A 13,933-nucleotide genomic window follows, 5' to 3' on the forward strand; every position below is an offset into this window, starting at 1 on the left:
CTTTTTAGTACACACAAGGTTGTAGATTGAAATTTAAGTATTTTTAGGAATTCATGCATCAATACGAGGTAAAGGCTCTGATTTACCCAGCCACAGTTGTACATAAAAGGTGTTTCTTTAAACTTTAGAAGATCGTTCTGAAATTAGCTCAATAAAAATGTTACAATCGTAGACACTTTGGGCCAGCATTCAGGAATTTCTCTGGTACATAAAATAACTTTTCTGGTTTCATTCAGTATACATATGTATGTAGTTCATAAATCCACATGACAACCACATTTTAAAGCTTTTTTTATATTTGAACCTAAGCTATAGTTTGACGGACTCAAAAGCGACACGCTTGCTAATAAACAAGTATGTATTAGATATATGCATATTTATATACATACTTATGTATGAATGTACATATGTATGTTGGCGCCTTATCAGTATCCAGTTCCGTTCTAGTCGCAATGTTCCAATTTAATTTGTCCATTTCTTATCCTAAGCTCGTTAATGGCTATAGCACAGAGTGGATATTTAATAGTGCGGAGGCTAACTGTTTTATATATGTATACAGAGAGTATGTGACATTGAGCATTGCTAAGCGTGCGCTTTTGTCGCATCTAGTTTCTAGTTTTATGAATGAATTTTTAGAATAACAACAGGAAATATGAATTTCTATACTTCTACATTAAAGTGGATAGAGTTGCCGAACACATTTGCGTACATAGTAGCGGGAAGGTTTATATGTATATATACACAAAAAATGCAAATATGACAATTAAATTATTTATTCGTTTAAAATATTTTTGCGGTGTTTATTTTTTACAATTTTAATTTACTCCTATAAATTAAGTGGTAACAAATAATGGAGGCAGTTTACTTTTATATCTTTACTCACAAAAAATAAAAGTATATTGAAACTGCTTTATTTACATTTGCATAAAATTTTTCCATGACGCAATTAACAGGTAAAGCTCTCCACCATTGCTTTCGACATTCGGCTGTCTTATACACAGTTTTAAAATCAAAAGGCAGTGAAAATAAATGTAATATTTTTCCTCATCTTGTTACTTCTCCTGGCACTATGCGATTCCACCATGAAACTTTTATATTTTCTTATAAATAAAGTGTTTGAATTTATTTATATTTCTTATGAATTTGTAGCTTACAAGCAACTTTTGCGCAAATCACATTTTTGGCATGTTTAAAAACCTGGATCCCAATCTGTCTGTTGCTCTTCCATGCGTGTTGTATAGCACACAATGATATCGCCCACTTGCGGTACGACTTTAGTGTCTTTGAAACGCAAACCACATTCCACATCTTTTTTGATTGTATCAACTTCGTTTTTCAAATGACGCATTGACTCCAAATGTCCTGTTCCAAATATACGACTTCATTAATAGGTAATAATTACAAATACACAATCTTACCCTCATAGATGGTCTCGCCGTCACGTACCAAGCGGAATTTCTGCGCTTTTTTCAATACGCCCTTCACACAGCGACAGCCTGCCACAGGCACTTCTTTGCGTCCTTCGTTGATGAAGAATTGTTGTAATACATTAGCTTCGCCCACTATTTCGTCTACTTCAATCGCAGGCAGTTTGCTGCTTAGCTCATTTTTCAGATCATCTATAAGACGATAAATGACGTCATAGCATCGTATGGTCACATCTTTAGATGCGTTTGGCGGCGCAGGCACCGAAAATCCATAGATAATGGCATTGAACGCTTTAGCCAGTTCAATATCGCCTTCCGTCACATTTCCTACACCATAGTGCACAACGTCGAGGCGGCAACGCTCATGGTTAGTATAGGTGTCGAAGACATCGAGTAATGCCTCCACAGACCCGTGCACATCACCCTTGACAATAATGCTTACGCGTGGAACGCCATCATGTTCAGTAGTTTCTTTCTCTCGTGGACCGTACCTCATCCGAAATTTGCCAGCCAATCGCCGCGCATCTCGCTCGGCCCGGTATTTTGCCAAGTGTTCTTCCTCTTTCTTCCGAATTTCTTCAATAGCTTCTTCTGCCTTGTGATTTTTCGCCTCGTGCTCACGCCAACGCAAAACGGAATGCGCCTTTTTCTGGAATTTATACTGAAAAAGTTAGTCTAAATCAATTTCATATAAAATTTTAGAACATGCCTCGGATTCCACTTCAAGTATAATATCACCAGCAAATGGCAGCTCACGCCAACCTAAAATTTCAACTGGCGTTCCGGGTGGAGCCTCCGTCATGGGCTTACCATTGTGATCAAAGAGACCGCGCACTTTGGCATGTGCCAATCCACTCACAAGTACAGCTCCTTTTCGTAACGTGCCACGCGTTACAATTGCAGTGGAGAGCTTTCTTAAAAGAGAAGTTGCTACAATAGGTACGGACGGACAGAAAGACATAAAACTTACCCTCGATGTGAATCTGTTTTAGATTCTACTACAACGCCTTCGATCAGTCCAGTTGGATCTGCTTTCAGACCCATTATAGTCGCTTGCGTGCTAACAGCTTCTGTTAGGAGTTCTAAATTTGTGCCTTTCAACGCAGAAATGGGAATGGCTTGTATGTCACCACCTTCATCCTCCAACACTAATCCCATTTGCATTAAATCTCGCTTTGTTTTTTCCTAAAAAGAAAAAAGCTGTAACTTCTCTGATCAACTGAAGATTTAATACTTACAATATTGGCTTCTGGTTTATCAATTTTATTAATAGCTACAATTATTGGCACATTTTCATTTAGCGCCAATTGTATGACTTCACGAGTTTGCGCCATTACTCCATCTTCGGCCGCAACAACCAGCACAATTATATCCGTGACATGTGCACCACGCGCACGCATGGCACTAAAAGCCGCATGACCCGGTGTATCGAGGAACGTTACCTGTTCGCCATTGGCAAGTTTAACAGTGAAGGCACCGATGTGTTGAGTAATGCCACCAGCTTCGCCAGCGGCTACAGCTGCCCCACGCAAGGAATCTAAAAGGGTGGTTTTGCCATGATCTACATGACCCATAACGGTGACAACTGGCGGCCGCGGTTTTAAAAATTCTGGTGGTGCTGGTGGACGGGGTGTCACATCATGATGCTTGCCTAAATCTGTGTCGTCATCATGTTCTTCAACAGGTGCGGAAACAATGCGTGACTTTACTCCACATTTATTACAAATTTCTTGAATGATTTTGAGGTCATCCAAACGTGCATGTGGTTCAATATTGTCTGCACCTTTTACATACAACATAGCCTCCTGTACATCATCTGCAACGAAAACTCTTACAATAATTGAATACAATATAATGCGCGCCTGGAAACTTACCCAACGAACGCTGTAGAGAATCTGCAAGTTCTTGAACCGAGATGTGTCGCCAAATATCAACTACACCTTCCAGTTTTGCACCACCTTTTTTCTTTTTGGGCGAGTATTCAATTATGCGAACTGATTTCTGCAGGTGAAAACATTTGATTTATTTTTATTGCGAAAAAACTATTGCATTTTTACCTTTTCTTCGACAGTTTTTCGGCGCTTCAACAGCACATCACAGGTGTAAAAACTACGTCTTGTTCCATTTTCAATATGAGCTGTTGAGGATACTGGCGCACAATTTGGAAGTGGTTGTCCTACAGCTAATCTAAACCGCCGCGTGCTGCTATAGTGGCTGCGTGCTATTGACCCATGAAAACTGCAAAGGGATCAATAATTCATTATCAATAAAGCATGTCAGCACAAATCAACTTTCTTAATCTTATTTGAACATTTCGTCAATGCTTCTTCCTTTCATTAATTATAAATTAATAATTTTACTTACCGCGAAAACGATCGAAAAAACATTTTACGTAAAAATCACCAAATGTCCCATAGTCGGCGTAATTTTTTGTTGTTTCAACAGCTGTTTTCGAAGGATTCAACATCAGTTTAAATGAAGAAAACTTTGGCCAAATATTAATGAGCAAAAAAATTTCACATGTGGCAATCTGAATCATTATACCAGATGGCAGTGACTTTGCTACCTATACAGTTGCGACATCTGCTGCTTCCCCATTTGAATTTCAAATACGATTGCAGGGCCACCTGTAGGTGAAATTAAGGCTCGGCTATGTCAAATTTTAATTGGTGAATTGGTAGCTGTTGTGACTGTGGTAACATTTCTAGTTCCGATTCCGGTGGAGAATTCCACACACATATGCGATTCTGTCGGTGTGAATCTGTTCCGACAAAATTTACACCAATGCCGACAATAGTTTTATATGAGGAACCACACACTTATGCGATTTTGCAGCAGCGATTTATTCGAACTGTGAATGGTTCTTCTTTTGGTCGTGCCGAAATCGCAGACTCCGCGTTTTGAGAACGAAAAAGTCAATAGAAGGATTTTACAATACTAAAACAAAATTGAACGCAAGAAAAACAAAAGATATTTGATGTAGAAAAGTTAAGAATTTTATTTTTGTTGAAAAATACTTAGTTTGTTCCAGTATGCTTCGTGCAAAAACCTGTGGAACTGTCAAACTACAATCTTACTCCCTCAAGTGAGAGTAAAAAGGGAACAGTTACAGAAGTGTACGGGAACGCAAAAAGCACTATTTCCTGCACAAACGTCAGTCGGTTTGTTTACATGTCATTGGTAGAACACTTATTTGGCTGAAAATCAGTAAATAATTATTAAAAACTATACAATTAAGAACAATTGCGTATATATTCAAATATTTCGTTGTTTACTTCCATTTTTGATCGTACCGCGTTCTGTGTTTGTTTACAAATGCAACCCTGCCTATCGTTTGACACTTTTCATGAACTTGCAGGAAGAAAAACTTCGGGCAAAATCCTGACTATTTTCGGCGCACGCTAGTGGACATAGACATTCCGTGCAAGTATAGCCTGATGCCATTTCTATTTTTTTAAATAATATCCTTTCTGTTGAAAGGGTCGCCGGAGAGCCAGGGCTGTATAAGGCCCCCTTCACTTCTCAGTACTTATTACGTTCCGAGTATACCCACTCAGTAATTATGGCTCTCGAAGAGGACCAACTGGGACCACAGAATGGTTCAACACCCGAAAAGGCAGTTAGCGATCCTTATCGTGCCATCTCGAAAGACGACTTGATTTGAAAACCTATGGAGCTTGCGCTTTAATTTGATATACAACTCAAGTCTGTAGCTACACCAGATCGCCCTAACTAAGTCGTATGACTGAGCAATTATATATAGATTTAAATATTTGGTCCAACGTTTTTACCAACAATCACGTTCACGTTTAGTTTTGTGGTCGTCAGAAGGCATATCCTCCATTGCCGTCTTAAATAACCTAATGAAAGCGTTATGACCGTGAAGAAGTTCTTGTGGCAACCATTTGCTGGTCCGAAGGTGAACAGTCCTTGAATGTGTATAGTAAAATTTGCAACAGTTTCAAAATGGGGGAATATCATTAGTCCACAGAAATCTAATATACATGGACTTATTTCAGAGGAAATACCTTAGAAGTCTTACAATTGTATTTGTAGGCATTTACCAAGAATTGAGTTTTTTCTGTTTAGTCGGCCACGAAACAATAGTACATAGAGACAAATCGGCCACGCTTACCTTGCCTTGCCCCCTCCATCGCATTTCATGGATGGTGGTGATGTCAGTCTTTACTTTCCCGAGGACCACCCGGGCAGAGGCATCATCCCTATTAAGGGCCCGGATATTCCAGGTGCATACCCTCAAATCATAGTCGCTCCTACCTTTGTCGTGATCGTCATCAAAAAAAGGGGGTATCATCCGAGGCATGGGCTCTTCATTGGGTAGGGTTTTAATGTGCAGGGACCCAAAACCCAGCGCACGCGGGTGAAAAGTTTTTTACATACAATAATTAAAAATAATTTTTTACCAAAGGTCTAATTTCGAACTTCGAATGCCCATATCTCGATTTCGGAGGCTAACTTTGAAAAACGGAGAAATCACTTTTTTACTTAAGACTCAATTTCTCAAAAAAAGTTGGTTTAGCTGTACAGTGTTATCTTTTCAAAATATTTCTTCATTTTCCATGTTCATTTGTATGTATGTATGTAAAATTGGTAAAACAACAACAACCACACGGCAAGTACTATCTATGTATGCTGACACAATCAGTGCCGCCGCTGCTTACTGCCATTTAATTTAATTTTGAATCGAGTTGCCTGTTGAAATGATTGCTCCTTGACAAACAACGACAGTCAAACGACGACTATCTCATACGCCAGCCATTGAGTCAAGTTATCGGCTTGACAGCATTGCTTGACAGAGTGCAGGCTACCCGGCAGGCAGCTCGAAAAGCGACAGCGCATCTGTTTGAATTATGATGGAGCGCGCAAATATTCCAGATGCAAATATTTGCAGGAGAACTAGCTGTAAATACACCCTCGAAACGCGTAGGGTATGTGGATCTGCTGAGAGTTGCAACAATCACCTCCATCAACCTTTATGTGACTGTAGAGTAGGTGCACTACAGCGAGAGTTCCGACTGGAGAGCGTCGATGAACGTACATACATATCTATTCGGCAGAGGGAAAAGCATAACAGCGATATATGTAAGGACATATGTATGTACATCTGTATGTTTATATGTGCATACATATGACACTGCTGAGTGCCGGTGCACTTCGTGTAACGGCTGCGTAGGAATGGCTAAAACGTCGAATGCACGCTTGCCGTTGTGACTGAATGACTTTTGTGTCAACGGAAGCTGAAAAAGCCAGGAACAAGCGTTGTGTGCATTAAAATATCTGTATGATGTACAGTTACTGACAATAAAATATAATCAAATGGGTTGTTCCAAACAAACACTCGTTAAAACGGGTTGGGGTTTTTTTTTAATTATACAATTTTTTCCCCCCCAGTGTGCATTAGTATGTTCTTATAAGGACTTTCGTTGGCTTACTTGACATAAGACATTTAGTTAAATACTTACAGATGGAAATAAAACCATAGGAAAAGCTCATAACATCGACAAAGATTAGTATTCCATATAGTATCACAGCGACAGTGGCATCCATATTGTAAAATTTCGATGAACTTATGGTTTAAAGTAGAATTTGGTTTTTTAAACAGGTGGCATCCCTTTAAAAAGAAACCGCTACATTTTAATCCAGATCACAAGCTAACTTAATGCCAGCCCAAATGCTTTCTTCTACAAAGAAAGACCAACAGATATACTAACACACTCACAAACATCAGATTTATAACATAAGCAGAATTTCATTTAATTGTCGACAAAATCTCTAAACTGGGGGCAACCCTGTTCAAAAATATTTTCCAAATAGTTAGTTTCAGTTTAAGTTAATCCTCTCTCGTTTGATATCCATATTCGAATTTTATATGACTTATTAAATAAATTGATTTTGAAACTCCAAACAGGTGGCAGCTATCTTTTGAAAATATTTTTGACCGTTCTCTCAATCCAGGATTTTTTTTTTTTGAAGTTTTCCAGCATTTTAAAGCATATCAAATTGAGAATAAAAAAATAAATTGTCCAAAACTATTGTTGATTGGGATTGGAAATGAGAATTTGTGTGTGAGTTTGTGTTTAAATTAAAAAAATTAAATTGCTTGCGAACGTCAAGAATTTCAAAAGTGTATCTCAGCGGTTCTACCTTACTATATTTTTATCATGAACAAAGCTTTTTTAAACCTCTAACGTTTTATACCCATATTAAAATATTTCCTTTAATTTATTTTTGAACTGATTTTAACTTTTTCAACAGATAAATGGAAAGTATTTTATACCTTGTTACCACTTGACCAGAAAAATCGGACTCAAGGTCAAGAAACCTGTTTGCGATCCTCTAACATAGTTTATTATCAATTGAATTGAATCAATTTCAAAAATCCTTGAAAAATAACTGAGTTATTTAACATTTCATGGAAAAAAATGTTGTCTATGTAATTTAAAAATTTTTGATTCACCGTTTTTTCTTAATTCTTAATTGCTGTTTTTATAACAGTATACAAATTCCTCCAAGTTGTTGGCCTCTTATAAAGCTGGGTCGTGCCTCTTACGTAGAGCAGATTGTCGTGAGAAGTATCAGTTTCTCGTTGTAGTGAAAAGTGAAATCATTCTCCATGAAAATTTAAATACAGTGAAAGCCCCCATAAGCGGACGCTCTAATAAGCGGACATCTCCTATAAGCGGACACATTCTTGGGAACGCACAATTTTTGGGTTTTTTTTCCTATACACGAACTTTCCGATAAACGGACGCGGACACTCAACATGTCTAGTTATGAAAAAAAAATCTCCCATAAGCGGACACGAAGCTCTAATAGCGGTCAATTTTGATTTATTTTTTTTTCAGTCTGATGTTGACTCTTGCGCATGTACATATGTATGTATATGTACTTTTCTAGAAAAAAGTTTGCCTTTTCATTGCCCCCTTCTTGCTGCTTAAGCGTGGCAGGCAATGAGATTTGTCGGTAGAAAAGAGAACGCCATAAATTTAAATTTATTACCATTCATTCTCTTCTTATCGATTCAAGTATAAGCATTATTTCGTTTAGGAACCTGCAATTTCAATTTATTTAATTTGAACTTTAAGATTATTTTTTACGAAACTCCCATAAACGTTCTCTGCCGGTTCAAACCCGGTTAACATCTCTGGAAATAAGTGAAAACAAATTTTGGGTATTCATATAACGATAAATTGCACACAAATTAAAAATTCAGCGGCAGTATGCGACGTTAAATGAATACCCGGGGTAAAATTCGCCGAGTGTATTTACCAGGAAAAAGTTGTATGTCAGCATTTTGTTCAACCTTCACCTCATTATTGCTAATGGTTACTGAAAACCAATGCGTAAAATAATATTTTTCCCACCGCAGAATTTGGTCGAGTTATACGAGTTTAAACATGCGAATTTCAGGCATTTTTCTTAGTCCTAGGGTTTTTTAAAATTCATATCTCTTGTCACACAGAATCAATTAATGATCTACTTTCTCCGTGGTGAGAACTATGTATATTGTTTTGTAAACTTTTTTTTCAAAATATTTGCAATAAAAAAAATTGTATTGCCTTTTGTTTTTTTTTTTTTTGCGAATGGCTGATTTCGATAGATTGTTTTATAAGCTATCCAACCATATATAATTTGTGTTGGCCGTAGCAAAATGTCTACAAGTTTTCCATAATAGAGCGCACTCGGGTCCGCCTTGCAGCTTTGTGGGCAATAACACAAGTTTACAGAAATGAAAAATTGCCGCCCCTCCGAAATTGTTATATGCATGCTAATGTAAAATTTTCCGCTGAATGCGAATACGAAATCGAAATGTTAAAGAATATATCTAAAAATTTTTGAGATATAGCCGAATTTCAGGTTTTGGAGATCTTAAAAAAGTGCACTCACTTTTTTTATAATTTTCTTTGGATGCGGTTGGTCAATCTTAAATTTATTTTTGCATTAGTAAAGGCTATTAAATTTGCTATCATCAACAAAATTATCCAACTGGATAAGCAAAATTGAAAAGTAAATCGTAATTTTGATTTACATATTTTCTTTAGAAGTTTTTTTACATTCAGATCTTTAAATAAAATTTAATCGATATTTTTGGATAGAAAGTTTGGCAATCATATTTTAATCTTATTCAGGGCTTTAAATTTTTGCAAGATGTAAGCCGTAGCTTATAACACCCTGCACTGTACAGATCTACCCATGGGCGTAGCCAGGTAGGGGCAGGGGGGTGCTCGAGCCCTCCCCTAACTTTCAAATTTTCCTTATATATATATAAAATAGTACCCTGAAATGCCAGCTTAATAGGGTCGAGCCCCCCCTAAATTTCATTCTGGCTACGCCGATGGATCTACCATTTGCCATACAGCGCCTAATTTATGGCTTAGTTGCGAATTCTTGTCACTACCCAAACACATTTAAGAAGGTGCATGACACCAGATCCCTCGCACAAGCCTCCCTTCGCTTCCGTACCAGTCTGTTTAGAACTTGCGCTGTTCCTTCGCTACACCAACGTGATTCCTGTTTCGCACTCTCCACGTTACTCTACCACCACCCGCTTACAAATGCATGTCCTTGGTTGCTGGTTCAACTTCTTGAATATATTTTGCTGCTGTTTGCATTTCATACGTCTTTGCAGGCGGATCTCCAGCCTCCTGCAACGGATGAGAGGGGGGAGGCAGGGTGGTGTTTGCAACTCAAACACCGCTCAAATCCGCGGAAGTGCACCAAAACTTTACAATTTATCTAGGAAAATGTAATTAGGATACATTGCCCGCTCGAAAGCAACACTTTGCCGTTCCCATTCCCATTCCCCTTTCGAGGCGCCAATGCTGGGCTGTACTCATAGCAGCGAGGTGCAGTGGGGCAAACGCTATTTAATTCAATTCAATTTTCAAACTCAGCAAAAGCGGCGCTCCCGACCAAATTAAACCCAAATGTGACGGTAGTAGCGCTACGCGGTAGAGGACGAGAGCAGCGAGTGAATCATTTTCAAGCTGTGTACAAGAATCAGGCAGATGTGCAAATTTGTAAATTTGTTTGCATGTGTGTGGGTGTAAGTGTCCGAAATCGACTTCTGCTGCAAAGGTGGTAAGATTTTCTGCCTGCGGTTAAAAGGCTTTTGCTTTTGCTTTCCGATTTTGAGGTGAAAATGCAACTGACAATGGCGAATGTCGAATTATCTACGAATGTAGAAGGGACCGTTGTGTGAGCAAGAATGCCAAGAATGTTCAAGCTGGGAGTGTGTGTGTCTGTGCGTTATAATGAATGAACGAGATGCGGGCAATGTCTGACAGTCTCCTGCCTACAGGAGAGCGTCTACAGCGGTGCGTACAGCAAACACACGCATCCATATACATATCAGCAGTGTTGCCAGGATTAACAAAACAAAAATGCTAGATCAGCCAAATAAAAAAGGTAAAAATAGCTAAATGGCCAGAAAATAATAATAATAATAGATTGGCGCTTACACATATGTTAGTGTTTGGCCGAGCTTCTCCTCTAACTTGTGGCGTGCGCCTTGATATTGTCACACAAAGCGGAGGAACCTACAGTTTTACGCCGACTCCGAACGATGATTGTATTTTTATGAGAAGCTGGTTTTCATGACAGAAATACACTCGGAGGTTTGCCATTACCTGCCGAGGGACGACTGCTGTTAAGAAAAACCTTTTTTCTAAATTTTTTGCGATGTTTCTTTGACCAGGGCTTGAACCCAGGTGCTGGTGAGTGAAAGCGCGCACTGCTTACCACTACACCACAGCGGCCGACACGGCCAGAAAAGCAAGGTTAAAAAAGACCAGTCTTTTCAACATTTTATTAGCTCTTATATACAAAGAGGTGGTACAAGTATATACCTCGACCGCTAAAGTACTTACGATCATGAAATTTCATGAAAGGGTACTCTTTTTTTAAGGTCTGAAAACCCATAGTCCTTAAAAAAGTTGTGGTACATTTGTACTACCAAATATCTTCGTACATTACAATTCGATTACACTAGTGAATGTTTCAATTACACCGCGCATATTGAAGAACAAAGCAAATGAAGTAGACGAAACGGTGAAGTCGATTTCTATTTGACAAACTGTTTTACTCGACACGGGTCCTTCAAAGCATACCTTCACCGATTCAAACACGAACCGGAACCCATAAGTGACTACTGCGGAGGAGATGTAATGGAATACGTCTTTTTTTGAGTGTATGCAATTTGACAGTAGCAGATGAAAACTTCGCAACATATCTGGCGAGAGTTTCACACCTGAGGCACTCGTGGAGGCTATGCTACAAAGCAGCGAAAAACTGTCGGCAACACGTGACGCAATAGCATAGGCGATGAAGGGGCTATTAGCAGCGGCAACTAACTACCTTTCTCCCTCACGATGCAGGGCTTGACGTCATTCTCGTGCGATGTAGAGTTCTACGAAATAATCTGCTTTTCCTGGTTTTAAAGGGTATAAACCGAACTAGTTCAAACGGAGCGATGCCGACGGGTGATATTCGCTTAACATTTCGTCAAGTGAAACTGAACTGAATAATAATTTAGAGCTACTACGATTGTTCTTAAAAAATGCTGGTTTGAAAATAAGAAAAGGTGTAAACTGGCCACACTCCATATCAGGCTGCATAAAACCCAAAACAACAGCATTGCGCGCCATCCATGAAAGTCAGAGCGAGCAAGAGCAGATGCGAATGTGAAATCAGATACACATTCATACCTAAGTGGGGATGTGTAACATGCTCTCGCACAGCGTTTATAGACGAGATGCAAGCAAACGAAACGTGCGCAAAGACGCACACGAGAGGCAGAGATAGATAGTAGCCAAAGCAAGCAGCTGGTAGCTGACTGCAAAAAGTAAGCAGCGACGGCAACAGAACGAGGCGGAGCAAAGTAAACAAACATGGCCGAAAATGTTTGAAGCTCACAATCAAGTGACAGAATTGCGCTCACATACTATGTGTGTGTGCGTATGTATAAAAAAATACGAACAGTTTGGCAGCCTTTAGAGAACGATCGAACTTTTTGAGGTCGAAGGCAAATGCGACACAATCTCATTGTTTTTTTTTTGTAAACTTTCGACCGAAACCGATTTCAGTCCAACATTTTAAGAGCACAAAAAGTTAAAATTCTGTTTTCAAAATTAAGATTATTTCTTCCGTTCAAACGAAAATTCACAAAAAATATAAGCTACTCTTTAAGACTATCGAAAATTTTTTCCGAATACTGTCACTGCAAAGAAGATCGTATGAAGGGGTTAACACGAACTCATAAAGAAATTTCTGTAAGATTTTTTAAAGAAAATTCTGAAAGGTTTTTTAACAGTGCAGCATTATTAACCGACTTGAAAAAAGAAGGAGACTCTCTTATGAAATTAAGTAAGAGAATCGAAGTTTATACGATGCATTTTAGAAAATTCGCCAAAAAGTCGGAAATAGAAATAACGATTTATTTACGAATTTTTCAATATTTCTCTGCTATTCAGATTACTCTGAAAGTATGGTGTTTATCTGTTGAGTTTTTAATATTCCCAAATTTTTACCTCTAGAAAAAAAAATGCAATTTTTTAGCAAACCAGCACAATATCAATTCATCAATTCTTCAAATTGAACATACAACAGTTTGAAATTTTGCTGAAAATTGTATTTAATGTTTAAATGTATTATAGAATCAATAATATTTTTATAAAAAATGCCCGTATTTTTTTTTTTTGAAAACGTGAATATTTATAAAATCAATATTTGTACGGAAATTTTTTCCGCGATTCTTATGTTTATTTTTTCCAATATTCACGGTAATTTTAAGCACATTTTTTTGCTGTTTTAGAAAAAATTTTTTATGTTTCAATTAAGATCATATTTTAGATATTTATATGGTTTCGATTGAACAATAAATACATTTTTTTGTTTTTTTCTAAAACAACAAAAAAATGTGTTTTAAAATACGGTGCATATTGATAACTTTTCAAACGTTATACAAAATTTAGAAGAGCTGCAGGCACAGTAGCGATTGAGATCTTAAAGTAGAAATCATAATTTAATCGATAAAATTGGAGTTTTATTTCTCTGTTAAAATTTAGCCATTACTTTATGATTTTTATTTATTTTTGATCAAAAACAATCGTTATTTTGGAATTTTATTTTCCATAAATTTTTACTCATTATTTTTTATTTTTTTCATCATAGTATAACCGTTATTTTCCGATTTTATTCTTTATTTTTTTAAGGGATTTAAATCGGTCATAAGAAAGCAGTGTCCCCATAACGCTTGAACATGATGGAAAAAGATAAGAATAACAAAAAAGAAATGTTAAATTTGACTGAAAAAATATAAATCCAAATTTAACGATTAGATACTTTTGATCGTAAAAATAAAAATTAAAAATAACGATTTCTCAATGAGCTTTAAAAAATCTTGATACTTAAATATACATATGTATTTCGAACTTTTCAATAGAAATTCTTCGGATGTTGGGTATGCAGTTTCAAGCGGCTGAAAA

At 37.5% G+C, this 13,933-nt stretch overlaps 1 protein-coding gene across 1 annotated transcript; it reads right to left on the minus strand.

The window, feature by feature from the left end:
- Positions 1-757: 757 nt before the first annotated feature.
- LOC118737722 (translation initiation factor IF-2, mitochondrial) lies at positions 758-3,878 on the minus strand. Its single transcript, XM_036468429.1, has 8 exons — positions 3,792-3,878; positions 3,485-3,665; positions 3,302-3,428; positions 2,666-3,243; positions 2,398-2,612; positions 2,137-2,341; positions 1,419-2,076; positions 758-1,362 (listed from the first exon to the last, which is right to left on the minus strand). Exons 1-8 carry the CDS (start codon positions 3,812-3,814, stop codon positions 1,190-1,192), a joined length of 2,160 nt encoding a protein of 719 aa, XP_036324322.1. The 5' UTR covers positions 3,815-3,878; the 3' UTR covers positions 758-1,189.
- Positions 3,879-13,933: the final 10,055 nt, after the last annotated feature.

Source organism: Rhagoletis pomonella, unplaced genomic scaffold (genome assembly GCF_013731165.1).
Source record: "Rhagoletis pomonella isolate Grant_MI unplaced genomic scaffold, Rhpom_1.0 Rhpom_scaffold_00004, whole genome shotgun sequence".
NCBI classification, from domain to species: domain Eukaryota; kingdom Metazoa; phylum Arthropoda; class Insecta; order Diptera; family Tephritidae; genus Rhagoletis; species Rhagoletis pomonella.